The 18,110-nt window shown below is 49.3% G+C and overlaps 1 protein-coding gene across 1 annotated transcript; it reads left to right on the forward strand.

Annotated features, from left to right (window-relative positions):
* Positions 1-348: 348 nt before the first annotated feature.
* Positions 349-17,888, forward strand: LOC149340372 (uncharacterized). The gene is made up of 4 exons (XM_089549140.1): positions 349-501; positions 12,700-12,831; positions 13,970-15,340; positions 15,944-17,888. The coding sequence occupies exons 3-4, from the start codon at positions 14,128-14,130 to the stop codon at positions 16,519-16,521; spliced, it is 1,791 nt and encodes a 596-aa protein (XP_089405266.1). The 5' UTR covers positions 349-501; positions 12,700-12,831; positions 13,970-14,127; the 3' UTR covers positions 16,522-17,888.
* Positions 17,889-18,110: the final 222 nt, after the last annotated feature.

The following is an 18,110-nucleotide window of genomic DNA, read 5'->3' on the forward strand; positions in this document are numbered from 1 at the left end:
AGTAATACAACAACCCGCGGACCACAGAGTGTTGTTGCCAACTGTTCTCTGTTGATGCCAACTGTAGAACACTGTATTCTTCATGTTGTATTCTGCTGTAGATTGGCAGCAACAGCCAATGGTTATGTTGAAAATTACTTGTGAGCAGTTTTAAGCATGAAATGCTTTTAGCTCCCGTTGTCGGCAGTGTGGTGACGTCACGCCGAGACCGAGAGCCAACATCCGGGCACTGACACGAGAGCATCCGGGCACCGTACCAGATTTAACGAGACTCTCTAAGCCCTCCTACAGGACCGGCATTCAAGCGCCGGTAGCTTCGCGCCGAACGGGTACTGGCGTTCCTCCCTTACTGTGAAGGATCGCCGCCAGGGGGCAACGCGGGTCGGACGCTCTGCACATGGGCTCCGGCTAAATGTGTGTGTTTCTCCGGAAATTTTCATCACAGCGGCCAACCAACTGTCCAAGCAAGCGCCAAACATCTCCAGGGATTCGCAAGTCCAGGTGTGTGATTTGAACTCTTCCTTTCCTGGATTTCGGGCCGGTTTTGTGCAGCCGCCGAACGCCACCTAGATAAGCCTGACGGCAGCCTCACCAACGCGCCAAGCCGGCGAGCCCGGCCTCCCCATGGAGATCCAGGTGGAGGGACGCACCGTCCCAGAACACGAACTTCAGTCCGGCGACTGGATCGCCGCGTTGGGCCGTTCGTACAAAACTCGGGCAGAAAGGCAAGCGATTGCAGCAATTACCCATAAACCGCTTCAAACGCCTAGCACCGCCGGCAACGCTCACCCAAACGGCAGGAACGCCCAGCTCTCCGCCGCGACAAACGCCGCGACAAACGCCGTTGCGGCGCCGCAACGGGCGCCGCCGATCACACGTGCTTCACTCCTCGTCTCCCAGCGCAACAGACGAATACCGCCCCTGCCGTTAGAGGCAATCAGGGTTGTCTTCCGGCCGCGAGGTGAGGTCCTGCTCTCTACCATGCCCGGAATGAAAATACGAGCTGCAGTTCAAGCCCAACTAACAAAGCCTCTGCCAGCCGACGCTGTGCTCCGTATCCACCCAACCAACAATACATTTACCATAGCCACAACGCACACCGAAACCGTTCAACACCTGATAGGAGTCACCCACCTGTCCATCGACGACACACGGTACGAGTGCACAGCTTATGCGGCACCGCCCCCGGGCGCCACTAGAGGAGTACTGACGAACGCCTACTATCAAGAGACGCCCGAGGAAATATACAAATATATCGTGCAAGGGAATCCAGACCACACCATCTTGGCTGCACGCAGAATGGGGAAGACCAACTCAATCCTCATTACATTCGACGCGGACAAGGTCCCCTACGCCATCAACTATATGGGCACCATCTAAAGATGCACGCCTTACAGAGGTATACCCCAGACGCCTGCACGAACTGTAGGCAACCGGGCCACCGTTACGACGTATGTCCCTTACCAAAGACTCATCTATGCCCCAGATGTGGGACACAACATCCCAGTACTGACCCACAGTGCATACCTAAATGTATCCACTGCAACGGCCCGCACCTCACGGGCACAGGACCCTGCAAGGCACGGAACCCAGGCACAAAACGGCTTCAGTACCCTGCGAAGCAAGCCTTCCAACAACTTGACCAGCATCCGTCGTCTTGGCCTGCACTTACCCAGCCGCAGCAAGACCTCACGGGGTCCGCAGTAAGCAAGCAGGATACATGGGCGCAGAAAGTGGCGCAGTCACCGGGAGGCTCTACACAGCCGGCGCACAGCACAATACAGCCAACCTCAACGCCGGAGAATGCAGCACAACGGCAGCTGCAAGAAGAAAACGCCATGCTCCTCCAACGCATCGCATTACTGGAAGCCAAGCTAAGTGCTACCTCTGGGGGACCATCCCCTTCTTCCTCACTTCCTTCCCCCACTTCTAACCCCACTCACGATCCTGTCTCACCAAATCAACAAGACACTAACCCTCAAAGCAATGACCATCCCTCCACCGCACCCATGCATGAGGACCCAGAGCCAGATCTCGAACCGCTACCCTCCCCGAGCAATAGCGCTAGAACAAGCGTAGCTCTCTCGGATGCAGACCTCCAAGCAGCGGCAGATCGCCTTGAAAACATTCTCTGTGCTCGGCTAGAAGCTCGCCTGGTCGAACGTATTGAACACACCATAGTAACTAAGCTAGAAGCAGCGCTTTCGCAAAAAATCGATCAAATGTTCGTCCAAATCTCTACAACCTTCCATAAAGCGCTGGAAGAGCATGCAGAACGCACAGCCCGCAGATTTCAGGAAATAGAAGAGCATCTGGCTGGATTTGACAGTCACCCCTATCGTAGCGCAAAACAAAGACACCAGAGCATCAGGACCCCCCAACCCCGAACATAAGTCATACTCCTCCCACTTTAACGCAACAGGCACTCCCATCGCTGCCACATGATGGCGCCCTCTAAACCTTTATGCACGGTCTGGCAGTGGAACTGCCGGGATTTTGGGAGAAAAAATTCAGGGGGCACTTTGACTGTCTAAAGTGGGTAGAGGCGGAAGCGTTTTCCGCACCACCTTCACTGTTTCTGTGGCACCGGTGGCGTCACATATAATTGAGTACTAATTACTAAGTGATGACAAATCACTAATTAACGGTAAATGAGTGATTAATGCCTGAATACTAATTAACTGCTAATTAATGACGCTTAAGCCTTAAGCTTCGCCTTTAGGAGTGGAACGCGACAGCGCGTTGTAGCGCTGCCAGGGAGTCCACGGAACACCACCCGTTCTGCGCGATGCTTTGCCCTTTGAACACAACGCTTTTTGAGGAAAGGAAATGGCGTAGTAGTTCTCTGTCATCTCGGTGGACACCTGAACCGCACCGTAGAGGAAGGGAGGAAGTGGGAGTGAAAGAAGATAGATAAAGAGGAGCCGTAATGAAGAAAATGAAAATTGTATTTGAGGAAAGGAAATTACGCAGTAACTGTCTCACAAAATTCAGGGGGGCACTTTTTTGACCTAAAGTGTGGTCACTGATGCCCCTAAGAGTGGAACGCGACAGCGTCTTGCAACGCTGCCATGGAGTGCATAGAACTCCATCGCCCATTCGGTTCTACGCCTCGCTCGTCAGTAAATTGGTTTTTGAGGAAAGGAAATGTATCTGTCTCTCATTTGTCGGTGGACACCTAAACCTCGCGGGAAGGGAATGGAGGAGGATGAGAGTGAGTGAAGACACCGTATTCACTAGACGCGCCTTTGTTCATTCCAAACCATCGAGCTGGTATGGCGGAGTGGATAGCATCTTCGTCTCTCACGCCGAAGACCGGGGTTCGATTCCTGAGCTCGACCAATTTCTTAATCGGTTTTATTTATTTATATGGCCTGACTAGTAAATCTAATTAGGCTAATTGGGTAATTAAGCAATTAAATAAGCTCAGTCCCACTTACTTGGAGCATCACTATACGATCCCTTCAATTGGTTGCATGGTTACTACCCAAAGTACAATTGGCCCCGCTTGAAATTCGCGCACTGAGACGTCACGACCGTTTCCACCAATTGAAAAGCGTGACATTTTCTGTCGACAACTGCTGCTTACAACGATGAGACATTAAAGGCTTCCGCCTTAAAAGAGGGATCCTCCAACAACTTCTACAACGTGCTTCAGGCTCGGATGTCTTGGCGCTACAGGAACCGATTAATCGCATTACCCTGCCGGGATATACGCCTTATTTACCCTCATCGGAGGCACCACACAACGTAGCATTTCTTGTTAAACGTACGTGTCCCGTATTGGTGCACAGCCTCCCCGTTTGCAACATTGACCATATCTGCATTGAGCTTGTACCCAATAACCCAAAATTCCACAATCTCTTTATTCTCAACATTTATAGCCCCCCTAAAAGGGCTCTCCCAAACTTCGACCGGCTTTTCTCACTTGTCAAACAACTTGCGCATAAGCGACCCTTGCTAATTGTAGGGGACTTCGCCCCACACACAGCATGGGGGTACCCTACAGACACTCCAAAGGGCCGCCGAGTCTGGCTGTCCGCACAGCAGGAAGGCTTCACACTTCTTACTTATTCCGATCACCCCACTCGTGTGGGAACAAGTGTGAGCAGGGACACCACACCAGATCTCACATTCACACACTCCATTCCTGATGCAAAATGGTGCAACACTAATGAAAATGTAGGCAGCGATCACTACATTATAGAGAATACGCTCCATAGCCAAATTGGCAAACCCTCCCCTAAACACCCAACTATCACGAACTGGGAATCTCTCAGAAAATGCCGAAGCAATCGAGCGCACACGTCCATAACGGACATAGAGGCGTGGACCACAAAACTACAACAGGATATACGAGCAGTTACTCGCACTACCCCCCCCCCCCCCCCCCCCCCCCCCCCCGGATTGCCCCAGTGAGGCGGTAGACACACGCCTCTTGCGTTTGTGGGAGGCAAAAACGGGCCTTGAGCGCCGCTGGCATAAACAACGGTGGAACCGAACTCTTAAAAGAAGACTTTGTAGACTAAATGCAGAAATAGAGAAGCACGCAACCACTCTGATGAGGCAAAATTGGGAGACCTTATGCACTCGTCTCAATAGAAACATGTCTCTCTCAGACATGGCGCCTATTTAGGCATCTTCTAGACCCAACGCAGTCCAAAACGACCCAGTATCATAACCTCACTAAACTCATTCATGGCAGCACAGTTCAACCACAGGACCTCTTACAACAGCTTAAATACCTCTACCTTCCACCATTCCCTGCCCAAACTCACCCCGACTACGAAGGCGCCCCAAACGCACTCTTAGACCAGCCCATTACAGAAGCTGAGGTAAGGGCAGAACTCCACAAACTGAACACATCCTCCGCTCCGGGACCGGATGGGATCACGAACAGGGCACTACGAAATCTCGACACCCCCTCTATCGAAGTCTTAACAGCCTATTTCAACGAGTGCTGGCAAAACGGTTCCCTACCTCCTCAGTGGAAAACAGCGAAAGTTGTATTTCTGCCCAAGCCAGGCAAGCCGCTTCACCATACTAATCTCCGACCCATCTCTCTTACTTCATGTGTAGGCAAGCTGTTCGAGCATGTCATTCAGACGCGACTCAGCAACTACTTGGAGGATAATGAGCTCCTCCCTAACAGCATGTATGGCTTTAGACCAGGATTGTCAGCGCAGGATGTATTCCTCCAACTACAACATCAGATACTGGAACCCAAAACAAAGGATACGAAAGCCATATTAGGAGTAGACCTCAATAAGGCCTTTGATCACGTTACCCACGCGGCTATCCTAACGAACCTACAATCCCTCGACGTTGGACAACGCATGTACAACTGCATTCGCGATTTCCTCAGTAATCGCACGGCCCATCTCTCATTCGGCCCGCATTCCTTAAACGACATCAACGTCGAAGCACGAGGCACCCCACAGGGAGCGGTCCTCTCCCCGACTCTCTTTAACATAGCCATGATGGGATTACCTAAATTACTCAAGTCGATACCCAACCTACACTTCAGCTTCTATGCCGATGACATTACACTATGGACATGCCGAGGTAGCGACGCGGAGATAGAACACCGTTTACAAACAGCACTAAATATTATTTGCACGTACGTCCATGATAGAGGGCTCTCATGCTCCCCCACGAAATCGCAACTTTTCATATACAAACCCCACCGAATGTCTGGCACACCACCGAATATTCAGCTCGTTTTGGGCAAGGAACCGATTCCCACAGTGCCAAAGGTTCGCATACTGGGAATGTTTCTCACTACTTCTGGCTCTCACACTGACACGATCCAAGCGCTACAAACGCACACACAACAAGCCACTAGGCTCATCAAACGTGTGGCACACAGAAAATCGGGCCTACGGGAACCAAACACGCTTCGACTAACACAGGCTTACATCACCAGTAGAATAACATATGCACTACCGTATCTGCCCCTCTTAGCGAAAGATAGAGAACGCCTAGACGGCCTCATTCGGAGCAGTACGCGCACAGCTTTACGCCTTCCCCCATGCACTTCCACAGAGCGCCTTCTTCGACTAGGAATACATAACACTTTCGAGGAACTCTGTGAGGCCACCAAAACGGCGCAACTAGCCAGACTCACACGCACCCCTGCAGGACGAGCTCTGCTGCAGTCTCTTCGCATATCGCCTGTCGGCGTTATACCCGGCACTGACACAATCCCCACTCCCATAAGAGCTGCAGTTCAGATACTACCCCCCCTCCCTAAACACATGCACCCGGAGCGCGATAAAAAGCGCAGAGAGGCCCGGGCCTTGGCACTACACAGAGCTTACGGAGAGGATCCAAATGTAGCATATACTGATGCCTCGCTCTACGCATCAGGCGCACAGGCAGCTATAGTGGCTGTTCGCAGTGACGGCCGCCCCATCACGGCAGGAACCATTCTTACCTCATCCATAACCACGGCAGAGGAAGCGGCTATCGCTCTGGCCATCTCCTCTTCAGCCGCTACCAAAATTATATCCGATTCGCAAACAGCAATCCTAAATTATAGCACTGGTCGTATCTCTCGGCAAGCCAGCAGCATACTCCGACGCTGGAATCCCTCCAGAACCGTAACGCTCATCTGGGCGCCAGCACATGCCGGTCTACCCGGAAACGAGGAGGCGCATGCCCTCGCCCGAGATCTTACCCTCCGGGCGGGTGAGCACACCGCCTCCTCCGTCGAAGGGGAGTGCCTGTTAAATTTCAGTGACATCCTACAACACTATCGTTCCAACAGACAGATACACGCACCTCCTCACCCTTCGCTATCAACCACGCAATCAACTTTCTGGCGCAGGCTTCAAACTCGCACACATGGGTCCCATACCCGATAGTCATGCACGGACGCTTCCCTGACCTATTCTCCTCCTCCTGTCGACTATGTGGCAAACCAGGCGACTTTCTGCATGTTCTGCTCACCTGTTCCACTTACCCGCACCCCCCTCCCCCAGAGGTGGCACTCACTTACTGGGAACAGCTGATGTCCAGTTCAGCACTCCAAGACCAACGACTCGCCATCACCAGTGCCTCTAACAGGCTGGCCCTCCAGGGTCTGGCACACCATTTGTAAGGGAGGAACCCACTGTGTGGGCCACTCCCGCAGGCCATGAGGGGGGCTCTGCCCCCCACCTGTAATTTGTCATGGCCAATAAAGTTTACACCACCCCCCTCCCTTCCTGTACGGTGCGGTTCGGGTGTCCACCGAGATGATAGAATTACTGCGCCATTTCCTTTCCTCAAAAAGCGTTGCGTTCAAAGGGCAAGGCATCGCGCCGAACGGGTGGTGGCGTCCTCCCTGCCTTTACGGTGCGGTTAGGGTGTCCACCGAGAGATGCGGTCGTGTTTGAACCATGTATTTGTTGAACTCCCTTCCGCCGAAAAATGGCGTCCAGCATCGTTTTTCACCGTAAAATTTCTCGCTTGAGAAAGGGGAAGGCCGTCTTCACACTCTCCCTCAGAAATCCGACCCTGACTACGGCCGATTCCTTCACGCGGAGGAATAGTCTGGTGGTCGTTAATGTGGGCAGAGTTTAACTGAAGGCATATTTTATCTGGCTATAGTATATGCTATAATTAAGTACGCAATGTAATGCCTGAGGCGCGCCGACATCGCTGCCGTCTGGCGGAGCGCGACTGAAGCAACGCTGTTCAAGGCCAACTGTGGCCACCGCCGGGGCCCACGCGACGGCTCGAAACCTGGCGCAGTGTTGCTTACGCAAGAGAAAACAGCTGTTGGTAACAATGGGCCATGGTACGCGACGTCCAGTGTTACTCCGCTGATCAATCACAGCAGTAAATCACAGCAGTAAAAGGTTTTTAATTTTAATAGCAAGCGCTGATTGGTCCCGATGCGGCAGGCGTGCGTGCAGCTGCTGGGTACCTGGCGCCCTCGAGGCGATCTGCGCATGCGCATTGGCGATGGGCGGGCTCCCGGTACTCCGGTAACGCTAGCGCTAATACGGTACACGGTATGCTAAAGATATCAACTCTATGGCTGGCGTGGCTCTACGGCGCCAACCAGTCTTCGCGCGCGAAGGTGGTAAATTGGTTTTTGAAGAAAGGAAATGGCGCGGTATCTGTCTCGCATATCTCGGCGGACACCCGAATCGCGCCGTAAGGGAAGGGAGGATAGTGGGAGTGAAAGAAGAAAGGGGTGCCGTAGAGGAGGTCTCCGGAATAATTTCGACCACCTGGGTATGTTTAACGTGCACTGACATCGCACGTGACCGCGGCCGCCACGGTCGGGTTCGAACCCGGGTACTCCGGCTCGGTAGACGAGCGCCTTATCACTGAGCCACCGCGGTGGGTACGCGCGAAGGTGCAAAACGCAACAGCGCGCCGCGTTTTCTCAGCGCGATAAAGACTGTTGTGTTCTACCCCCCCCCCCCCCCCCTCCTTTGTGCGTTCCTGCCATAGTCGTCTTCACTTAAGCCATTCCCAGAGGCAGTGCGTGGTTGTGCTACAGTGGTGCTTCCCCCATACGCGCTCCCATGCGACGCCTGCAAAGAACAGCTAGTGGCGCCCGACACGACGGACGGAGACTGTCTTCCACTGCGGCGTCACTACCACCACGTTTTCTCGAGCAGCACCCAACGCAGCGGCAATGACCCTTGCGACCATGCATATGCACCACCGCCAGAAAGACAGCCCTCAACGCCTGCCGCCACGTACCGAGACGAGCGGCTGTCAATCATCCGCGCTACCGCTCCTTTGTGGACGGCGCGGGTGGCGCCGCTGCCAGTATTCGCCTTCGGGCGTCTCCTTGAACAAAAGCATATGACCCCTGACCGGCTTCCTGAAGGGTCATCAGCTGACGGCTGCGTTTGGTTAACTGCACGTCCAATTGTGGGTGAGGAGGTGACCTGAGGAAAGGATACCTTCGGGAGCGACTCAGCCGAGGAAGAGGCTGGAGAGGGGAGCGCCGTTCTGATTTCGACGAAATGGCTAAGCCAGCCAATGAGCGTTGTTGGCTTCATCCAAAGGCGCTGCCCAAGACGGAGTCCCAGTGATTGGACGAAAAAGGGGCTATTTAAAGCGCCCGAGATGTTCATCGGAGAGCGATTCCCTGAGACTCTTCTCAGCTTTTACTTTGTTTGTCCCTGTTTGTAAATAATGTTGTAAATGTGTGAATATAATTCTCCTTTGATTCTCCTACCCTCCCTGTCTCCAGCCCACGTTCCTTCCTCCATCGGCACAGCGGCGGTGTTCCTGGACCCGATGCCTGGTTAAACACGCTACTAGCCCGGCAAGATATATCAAGACCGAAGCTGGAACGATAAAACTGCGACAAATTTCATTCCTCACTTCGCGGGGTATGGCAGCGGGGTATGGCAGCGGCGTTAATTGTCGCTTCTGAACTCTGGAAGCACTGGTTTGGCACATGCTCTCGTGGTACCAGCTAAATGCGAGACCGACGTTTAGCTGGTTATTTTTTGCGTAGCAGATATGTCTTTTTAACTGTGAGAAAGCACGCATGGCTCTGGCTCTGTGAGCATAGCATAGGATTAAACAGACATTGCTGCAGACATTGCGCAACAGTGACATTCAGGCAGGCGACCGATTCCGACGATATCTGTGCGAACCTACGAAACCTGACGACAGACGGGTAGGTTTACATGTACGCGGAACGGAACTTCTGTCTTTGCTAAGGATACCCAGATTAATATTTTTTCGCTGTTCACTTTCGACTAGCAAGCGCGGACAGAGATTCTGAAACATCTTCCGAGGAGAGCACATCAACTCACTCAATCGCTTCACTGTGTTGCCCTAAAAACCTGAGCCAAATGAAATGATACACTTCCACACGCAGCAGATAACTCACAATCACGCGCGAAAGTTGGAGAGCCCTTCCGGCGACTTTCATGCTCGCACGCCCCTCCGTCTCTCGTACCTGTATATTTGTTAGATTCTTTCAGAGGAAAGGCAGACCAGACGCGGCCAATAAGCCGCGTAGCTCCGGCGGGTGAGGAAGCTCCGCCACCGGGTGTGGGGCCGGCGGAGGGGCGCCGACCTTCCAGTGACGAGGGAAGAGGAAAAGGCGCGAAGACGCTGAAATTCAAATTTTGACTACATATAACTTAGCTTCTACAAAGCGCACTAAAAAAAAAATTCTTTAACATGTGCAGCTGCATCAAAATCTGAGCCATGAGACTTTCAAACCCGGTGTGATTTTGCAGTTGAATTTACTTAGCGAAGTGATTTTTATAAAATTCACGAGTAAACATACTCCCTGCTCCCTACTCGAACAAGACAAAACCCCATTGGTTTTTCCAAGGCCAGCACCAGTACCAGTGGTCGTTCAGAACTTCAGACCCACCGGTGGTTTCAGTGGCTACTTGAAGGGCAGCAGGTGACCTTGGTCGCGCATTTCATGCCGATGATTTGGTTTTTAATGGCGCAATAGAAACTTTGCCCGAAGAGCGCCGTGGCCCTAGGTTAGTCCACTCAAGGTTGCGTCAGACACCCATTTTCCATGCATGTCACCCAAGAGAAGCCCAGCACCAGGCCAGTGGAAAACTTGCACCTTCTGTATACTGGCAGGTACCGCGCATGGCAATCGAACCCCGCACTTCCCGCATACAAAAAGCGAGCAGCCGCATCTAGATGGAAGCGGAATGCAAAAATGCTCACATGCTCAGCAAAATCAGTACATATTAAAGAAACCCAGGGCGTCGATATTAATCCTGAGCCCGCCCCTAAAGCGCTTCTTACAGTCCGCGTGCAGTTTGGGACGTTGACCTCCAAGTACCATTCCGATGGTTGTTTAAGTGCTTAATGAAAATTTTTCACCAGTGCTTTATTCGAGCATGCTTTTTCAACAGGACTCTGACAACAGAGCGCTATGTCCATGACATCCTCAAAAGGCCGGTTGACGTATTTCTTTTGGATCTTTACATAGCAGCGACAAGGTTCGGACCTGGCTGAACGCCACATTACCACACAAGTAGACAGAAAGGATGGCTAAGGCCCGTGAACAGCCAGCTATAGATTGTCTGGCATGGCATCTCTGGACTACTTATCATGGGATTACATAAAGGACTCAGTACACAGCACACAGGACTTCCACACCGGAAGATCTCAGTTACAATACGAGAAATCTGTATGGCCCTACCTGAGATGGTAGTCAGAAATGCAGCAGAACATGTGGAAACAAGGTACCACAGCTACATCGCTGCAGAAGGTGACCTCTAGATGCATTACAATCGGTAGCCATGCAGAATTAAAGGCAGTCAGCACAGCCACAGCTTCTCTCGCTGTGTACCCAACACATGCACCTTTTCTCGTTCAGCCTATACGTGACGAATACAACTCATTTTGTATCTTTCCAGCTTCGCTTTCTTATCAAGCGCTGCGTCTTGCATCGTCATGAGCACACACTGGCTAGCGCTGCAACCACTGTCTACATATCGGCCTACTGCGGCAACGGGGCCGTCGAGCCGCACCAGCTGCTGATTTTGTTCGCTCAGACCATGGTTGAGAGCAGCACGATCGTGGGGCGTGAATGTGTGGGCTTATTTGTATTTCGCAGGCTTTCTCTGCAGCTGGGAAAAAACATACGCGTGACGCTTACCGGTCGCAAGATATAGAATCGGTGGTTTCTGAAGATATACTCTACACATTTAAGAAGAACATTTGCTGTCCATAAAGTCAATATTTTCAATTTCGGATAATTAATCATAATGAACCAATCAATTAACACCAGCAGGCTGCCAACAGTATGCAGCTGGTTAAGCTCGCCTACCCTTCATATTTAATTTTTTAGTAAATAGTGCAAATTAGCGGGGACATCCAATATACCTATGTAGTACTACACAAGCTGTTTCAGCGAAGGTGAACCAGAATTCTTAAAGATAAGTTTTTGACGTATAAAGATGGCTTCTAGGGCACTGTAACACCAGTGCTGCAGGCATCAGAGAACCGGGGAATCATGTTAACCAGACATGACTGCACAAATGCGATCTGAAACAAAGACAAGGACGAACACACAGAGACAGGACTCGTCCTCGTGTGTTTGTGCCAGTTTGCTGCAATTATATCTTATTACAACCAACCAGCGCGAACTGAAGTGTTGCTAGAATGTTAACTAGCAAGCTGGTTAACTAATTTGTAACAGATAACTTTTTAACTATTACAGTTAAGTTTACGCCAACCACCCATGGTGCTATGCTCACCGCTGCTTCAGAGCAGGCAAAAGAGAAAATATATCACATGACACATACGTCATGAAGACATGAACTGGAGGGGGTTACAACGCACGCAATTTTTGAAAAGAGCCACTGACGGGCAAAATTTGACGAGCCACAGCGCAGAGGGTAATCACATTTTCACAATTTTAAACAGTGATATATGGATATTGCTAATGGCCAGTTACAAATCTCGTATTGCAACCAGGTGCCTAATTGTAATAGTTAAAAAGTTGACTATTAGATTTTAAGTAGAATGTTTACTAGTTAACGTGATTCACCTCTTTCCTGATGTCTGCAAACACCTGTTATAAAGCCCCTGGAGCCATCTATACACCTCAAGAAGCCTTTTTTTTTTTTAATCCAGGAACCTCTTCGTTGTTTCAGAGAGCCTCTATATTCCACCTTTGACAGGTGGATAGTTGTGGCTGTCAACCAACTGTCTCAATTTCGCTCGCTTTACACCCTGCGTCCGCCCGTGCAGATGCAGTCGCACAACCCAACGAAGCCCCGGCATCTCCAGTGAGTGGCCACGTGATTTCCACCAGGCGCACTCTCAAGCTTACAGGAGGAAACGTCGAAGAGATCGCCTCTGACTGCAAAAATGACAGCAAAGGTGCACCCCCTTATGGCATAACAGCCAATTATAGATGATGTACTATAATGGCGATGTATGGAATGTTATTATGGAAGGTAGCATTCATGTGAAGACCATCACATAAAGAATCCAGATTGTCCAGTGTGCATCACATGCCACGTTTTTCACATAAAGCGTTATTTCAAGAATCTGAACAGTACAAAGAGGGCTAATACGGGTGGGTTTGTTCATGTTGACGGAAAAGAATGTAACAACGCTATGAAGACAGAATATGATTGAACGAGACACTTGTGCAGAACACTTGCACTGAACACTTGTGCTGAACACTTGCACTTACTAGCAACCAAATGATTTAGTGCGACAGGTGAGGCAGCAATACAAAGGAAACATGGCGAGCAAAAATAGCGAAGAAAACCAAACAACACCATGTAATAAATACCTGACCTGTAGCAATAAATCATTCGGTTGCTAGTCAGAGAAAGTTCCCGTCTTATTCTCTCATGTTGCGTCTTCATAGCACCATTGCACCCATTTCCATCCAAACTTCAAGCCATAAGTTACAACTTTTGACCTTTTGACCAGTTTAGCACACTGTTAATATTAGAACAATATGAACTCTTAAGTATGAGCAAGAGGTTGGTAACGCAGGGAGACGATGTAGCATTGACATATTACACCCAAGTAACCTGATTTCTTTAAGTTAAGAACAAACGTGGGTTAATGACATCCTAATCGAAATCAAGAGGAAGAAATGGGCTTGGGCAGAGCATGTAATGCGAAGGCAAGATAACTGATGGTCCTTATGGGTAACGGAGCGGATTCCAAGAGAAGGCAAGCGTAGCAGGAGGCGGCAGAAAGTTAGGTAAGCGAATCAAATTAAGAAGTTTGCGGGGATGTGGTGGCCACAGCTAGCAAGGGACAGTGCTAATTGGAGAGACGTGGGAGAGGCCTTTGCCCTGCAGTGGTAGTAGTCAGGCTGATGATGATGATGAAGAACGTAGTTAGACATAGAGCTTTGTCTCATCATAACCATTCGCTGTTCAGAGAAAAAGTCTATACAAACCTAAACACATTTCTTCCTGCCGTTAAGACGAAATCCCTGAAATCGTAGAGTGCAGTTGGGGTTTTAACGTTCCTAGTCATGTTCTCTTTACAGACCAGCTGGCTGTCCATTCACAGTATCCTTGGCTGGAGACAACCGTGGGAAAAGTGAGGGAAGCTTCGCCGGCTACTGTCAACCAACCAGCGGGCCGACCCTCTTGGTCCTCTTACGCTGCCAGTATAGCCATATGCGGCGCCGTCGTATTCACCGTCATGTCCGTCATTGTGGCTGGTTTCTTCGCCGTAAAGGCAGTCGCGGAATCGTACACTGCATTAGTGATGAAGCTGACCCTTGTCCACGACCTGGCCGAGGCCTGTGAATCTCAAAGTTGCCGAGAAGCCCTCTGGCTAATTAATGCTTCTTACCTCACCTCCGCGGACATCTGTCACGACTTCTATGGTTTCGTGTGCGGCCGCTGGAGCGCTAAGGGAGCTCTTGGCGACGGGCTGTCCTACGCACTGGCGCTTGGCTTCAACTACACCTCCAAAGTGGACGACGCCCTTCCGCGCTTTCTAGTTTGGTCGAAGATCAAGGACACCGATTCGTACAAAGTGGCACTCGTCTACAGGTCATGCGTGAACTTCTTTGTCAACACAACCACGCACCTTGACAATATGTTCAGGGCAGCCAGAATCGATCCTCGAGCTTTCCTCAAGGCCGAAAACTTTTCTGAGCTCTTCTCCGTGTCGATTCAGACTGTAATTGAGAACAAGCTGATGTCGGTTTGGAAAGTGGTCTACCCTGAAGACGGAGGAGCAGGCATCTTGACTGGAACCTCCATGTTAGCCAGATCGTTCATACCGGAAATTCACCAAGCTTTGCTTGAACAACTCGCTTCGTCTACAGGTGAAAAAGGCTTCTTCAAAATGGTTGAACCAATTGCGACGCTAGACGGATTTATTCAGAACGTCACAGAGCCGCACTCCAAGGAAGCCACGCTCAAAGAGGTCTTGACAAGCAGCGACGACTTTCCTGTCTACGGCGTGCACTGGGAAAAAGCTCTGCACGAGTTCTCTCCGTCACGGTCCATTGAGAATGAGCATGCTAATAAAGTGCGCACTAACAACGCAGGCGTGATCCGAAGAATCGTCCAAAAGCTAACCTCAGTTCCGTTAGACATTGCCAAAGCCTACATGCTCCTCGTTCCTTTCGCCACGTACTTAGGCTTTGAGCTTAAGACAGCGTCTCGGCGAGGCTTCCTGCCCCATTCCATCAGGGCTCAGCAGTGTGTTGGCTACTTGACTTCCATGTTTGGAGATAGGGCACAAGCCGTCATAATGGAGGTAATGAACATACAGAAGTCTGCATCCTTGGCGAGTCAGATGTGGCAGAACATAAGACATAAAGCTGGAGTTATGACCAAGCATGGCGCCGACTTTACGTTGGAAAGAGCCAGCCTGCTGAACGCCACCCTCAAAATCCATGGTACGTAAGCACACGTACCAAATCATGCCCTTTTTTTACAGGTGTCATGTGTGGCCACAGGGATGCTGCTTTTGTATCGAATGTTATCTAAACTTTCTGGGCTACTTTCATTTCAGCACACATGAGTGCCGTGAAATTCGGACTCCTCATTTTTACCAAGAGTAATACAAAATGGGGACAACTATCAGCCACTGCTAACGATGATAAATTGGGGCGAAAGCTATTGCTCATCAAACCAACAAAAATTTTATATTGGTCATCATTGGAGGGGGAATGAAAACACAGTAAAGTGCTTCCAACCCGCTGCTAAAATTTGCGGCAGGAAAATATAGTGACCGGGAAATGGAATTTGAAGGCATAATAAAGCTCAGCCAGCAATGTATCTGTACATCAGTGTACATGATATTTCGTGAAACAGCATCTGATTAGGCACAGGAGAATAGAAAGCCAGTGTAGATGTATAGATGTTCTGACATTAAACTACAAAAATCAGCGCCAGGTCGAAGTTTGTTGTGTTCCCATGCTTTGAATACTAATCCAAGGTAACCTTTTTATTGATGCTTTGACAGCTGAGTTTTGTGCTTTTTTCTGTTCACTCTGCAGGGGTTGGCGTTGACGCGGGGGTTGGCGGTGTGCCGCCAGCTTCTTACAACAGCGATTTCATGGCCAACATCATCATGCTCACTAGATACACAGGGAAGCAGACGGAGCTGAATCCCCGACTCCTAGGCACTCACAGTGAAGCCGAAGTGAGGATGGAATTCCTTACGCCCGATTTTTTCCACCCAAACGCCACGGAAGCCAGTGTCAACTACGGTACCCTGGGTGCCTACATGGCCCGAATGCTTTTCACTGCTAGCCTGCCCAAAAGATACCCTCACAAATACATTGACTGCTTGGACAATTACGCAAAACACAACGGCATACCGTTCGACAGGAATGGCTGGCAGCACTACGTCAAGATGAACTGGTCCATGAACGTGGCCTTCGAGTCCCTGCCAAAGGACACCAACGTCCGAACCCGCATCTTGCGAGGCCGCTACTTTTCCCTACGCTACGCTATATTCTTCTGTGGCGAAGACGTTAAGGTCAAAATGGGGCTCCAGTTTGCAGTGAAAAGTTCTGGAAGTTTTGCCACTGTTTTTAACTGCTATCAGCCACCGAAAAACCCATGCGAATAAATCTAAACACCGAGTGCAGCACTAGTGTTGCTGTATTAAATTCTGTGTAATGTCCTTGCTTTCGTAGGTAAGCAGCATGGTAAAAGTGGCCATGGTAGCCAAGGTTCCTGTGTGCTCACGAAAGGAAATGCGCTGTCCAAAGCACTGAATATCTTTGGAAAATTGGGTTTTCCTTTCAGCAAGGGAAGAGTTTCCCCTGTAGAGAAAAAAAAATTTGTATTGCGCAGTATCTGATGAGGCCTTGATGAAGTTTTACAGCCTTATAAAGCAAGAGAATTGGGACGGTATGTTCAAGCAACGTAGCACCATACAAGCTTATCAAGTCTTCTTGAAGAAATTTCACATTTACTATGATTTGGCCTTTCCGCTTTGAGAAAGTCGCAAGAAACACAAATGAATTAAGCCGTGGGTTACTAGAGAGCTGTATATCAGAATAAGAGAAAAATAGAGTTTCGAGGTCATTAAAAACTATAACAAATGTTCACCGAGTGCATGGTATTGGAACACGTACACAACACTGAGGCATTATACAAGCGTAATACGGTTTCCAAGCAAATAAATCTGCAGAGCTCGCACTCACTGACATTAAGGACAAGATAATTGAAAATATAAAAGAAAACTGTTACTTTTGCCTTATTTCTACAAGCAAAACCTTTGATACTGCACAACATAATACTCTGTTAACAAAACTGAAAACATATGGCATTAGAGGAATGGCACTAAAACCGATTCTAAAGTTACCTCGAGAAACGTTACGAATAATGTATGTGTTAAAATTGGTCCTTCATCAAACTAGAAGTGCAACACGATGTCCCCCAGGGCTCTATTTTGGAACCCCTTATTTTTATTTGAATGACACCACAATACCCGAGTCCCCACAAATTATAACATGCAGATTATTCTCATGTATCTTTTACTGGAGGAACTGCACACTGTCTACAGAACGCTGTTAATTATTTCATAGTTATCAAATGGCTTCACAGAAACCACTTGAGCTTAATTATAAAACAGGCACTGTATTAATCATTAGTTTACTCCAGGAAATGCTGTGGTATCCTTAATTGGGGAATGACAAGCTCTAATTACTACAAACTTAATGTATTAGAAAACAAATATTATGCATACTGGAAGATTATAAAAATGCAAGCAGTCTTTGAGAATGCTACCATTATTTATCAAATATATGTTGAAGGCTGACCAAGTGTACCTCTTTAAATTATTGCAATGGATCCATAAATACAGGCTACACATTTTCCCACTACATAGTTCAAGTTCATACAACATTCGAAACACAAAACGAAAAATGCTGCAAGTTAGAAATAACTACAGAAGGCAAGTACTATTACCTGTTCAAATAACTAATGATGTGAACAGAAAAGAAATGCAGGTAGACTTTAATAGGTCTATAAACTTTTAGGAAATACTGTTTGGTTTTGGTTTTTTTGGGTTCAACGTCCCGAAGCAACTCTGGCTATGAGGAACGCTGCAGTGAAGGGCTCCGGAAATTTCAACCACCTGGGGTTCTTTAACGTGCACTGTAGGAAGTTTCTTGTGAACAGCAGTGAATATCAAATTTTCAATACTGTAAT

This window comes from Amblyomma mixtum, chromosome 6 (assembly GCF_055824585.1).
Source record: "Amblyomma mixtum isolate Tamu chromosome 6, ASM5582458v1, whole genome shotgun sequence".
Lineage (NCBI taxonomy): Eukaryota > Metazoa > Arthropoda > Arachnida > Ixodida > Ixodidae > Amblyomma > Amblyomma mixtum.

What these genes read in the sequence shown, in the direction of transcription:
- LOC149340372 (XM_089549140.1), top strand. Translation starts at nt 14,128, where the DNA reads ATGTCCGTCATTGTGGCTGGTTTCTTCGCCGTAAAGGCAGTCGCGGAA. An exon ending in CGCCACCCTCAAAATCCATG is followed by an intron (nt 15,341 to 15,943) that starts GTACGTAAGCAC and finishes TTCACTCTGCAG; the next exon opens with GGGTTGGCGTTGACGCGGGG.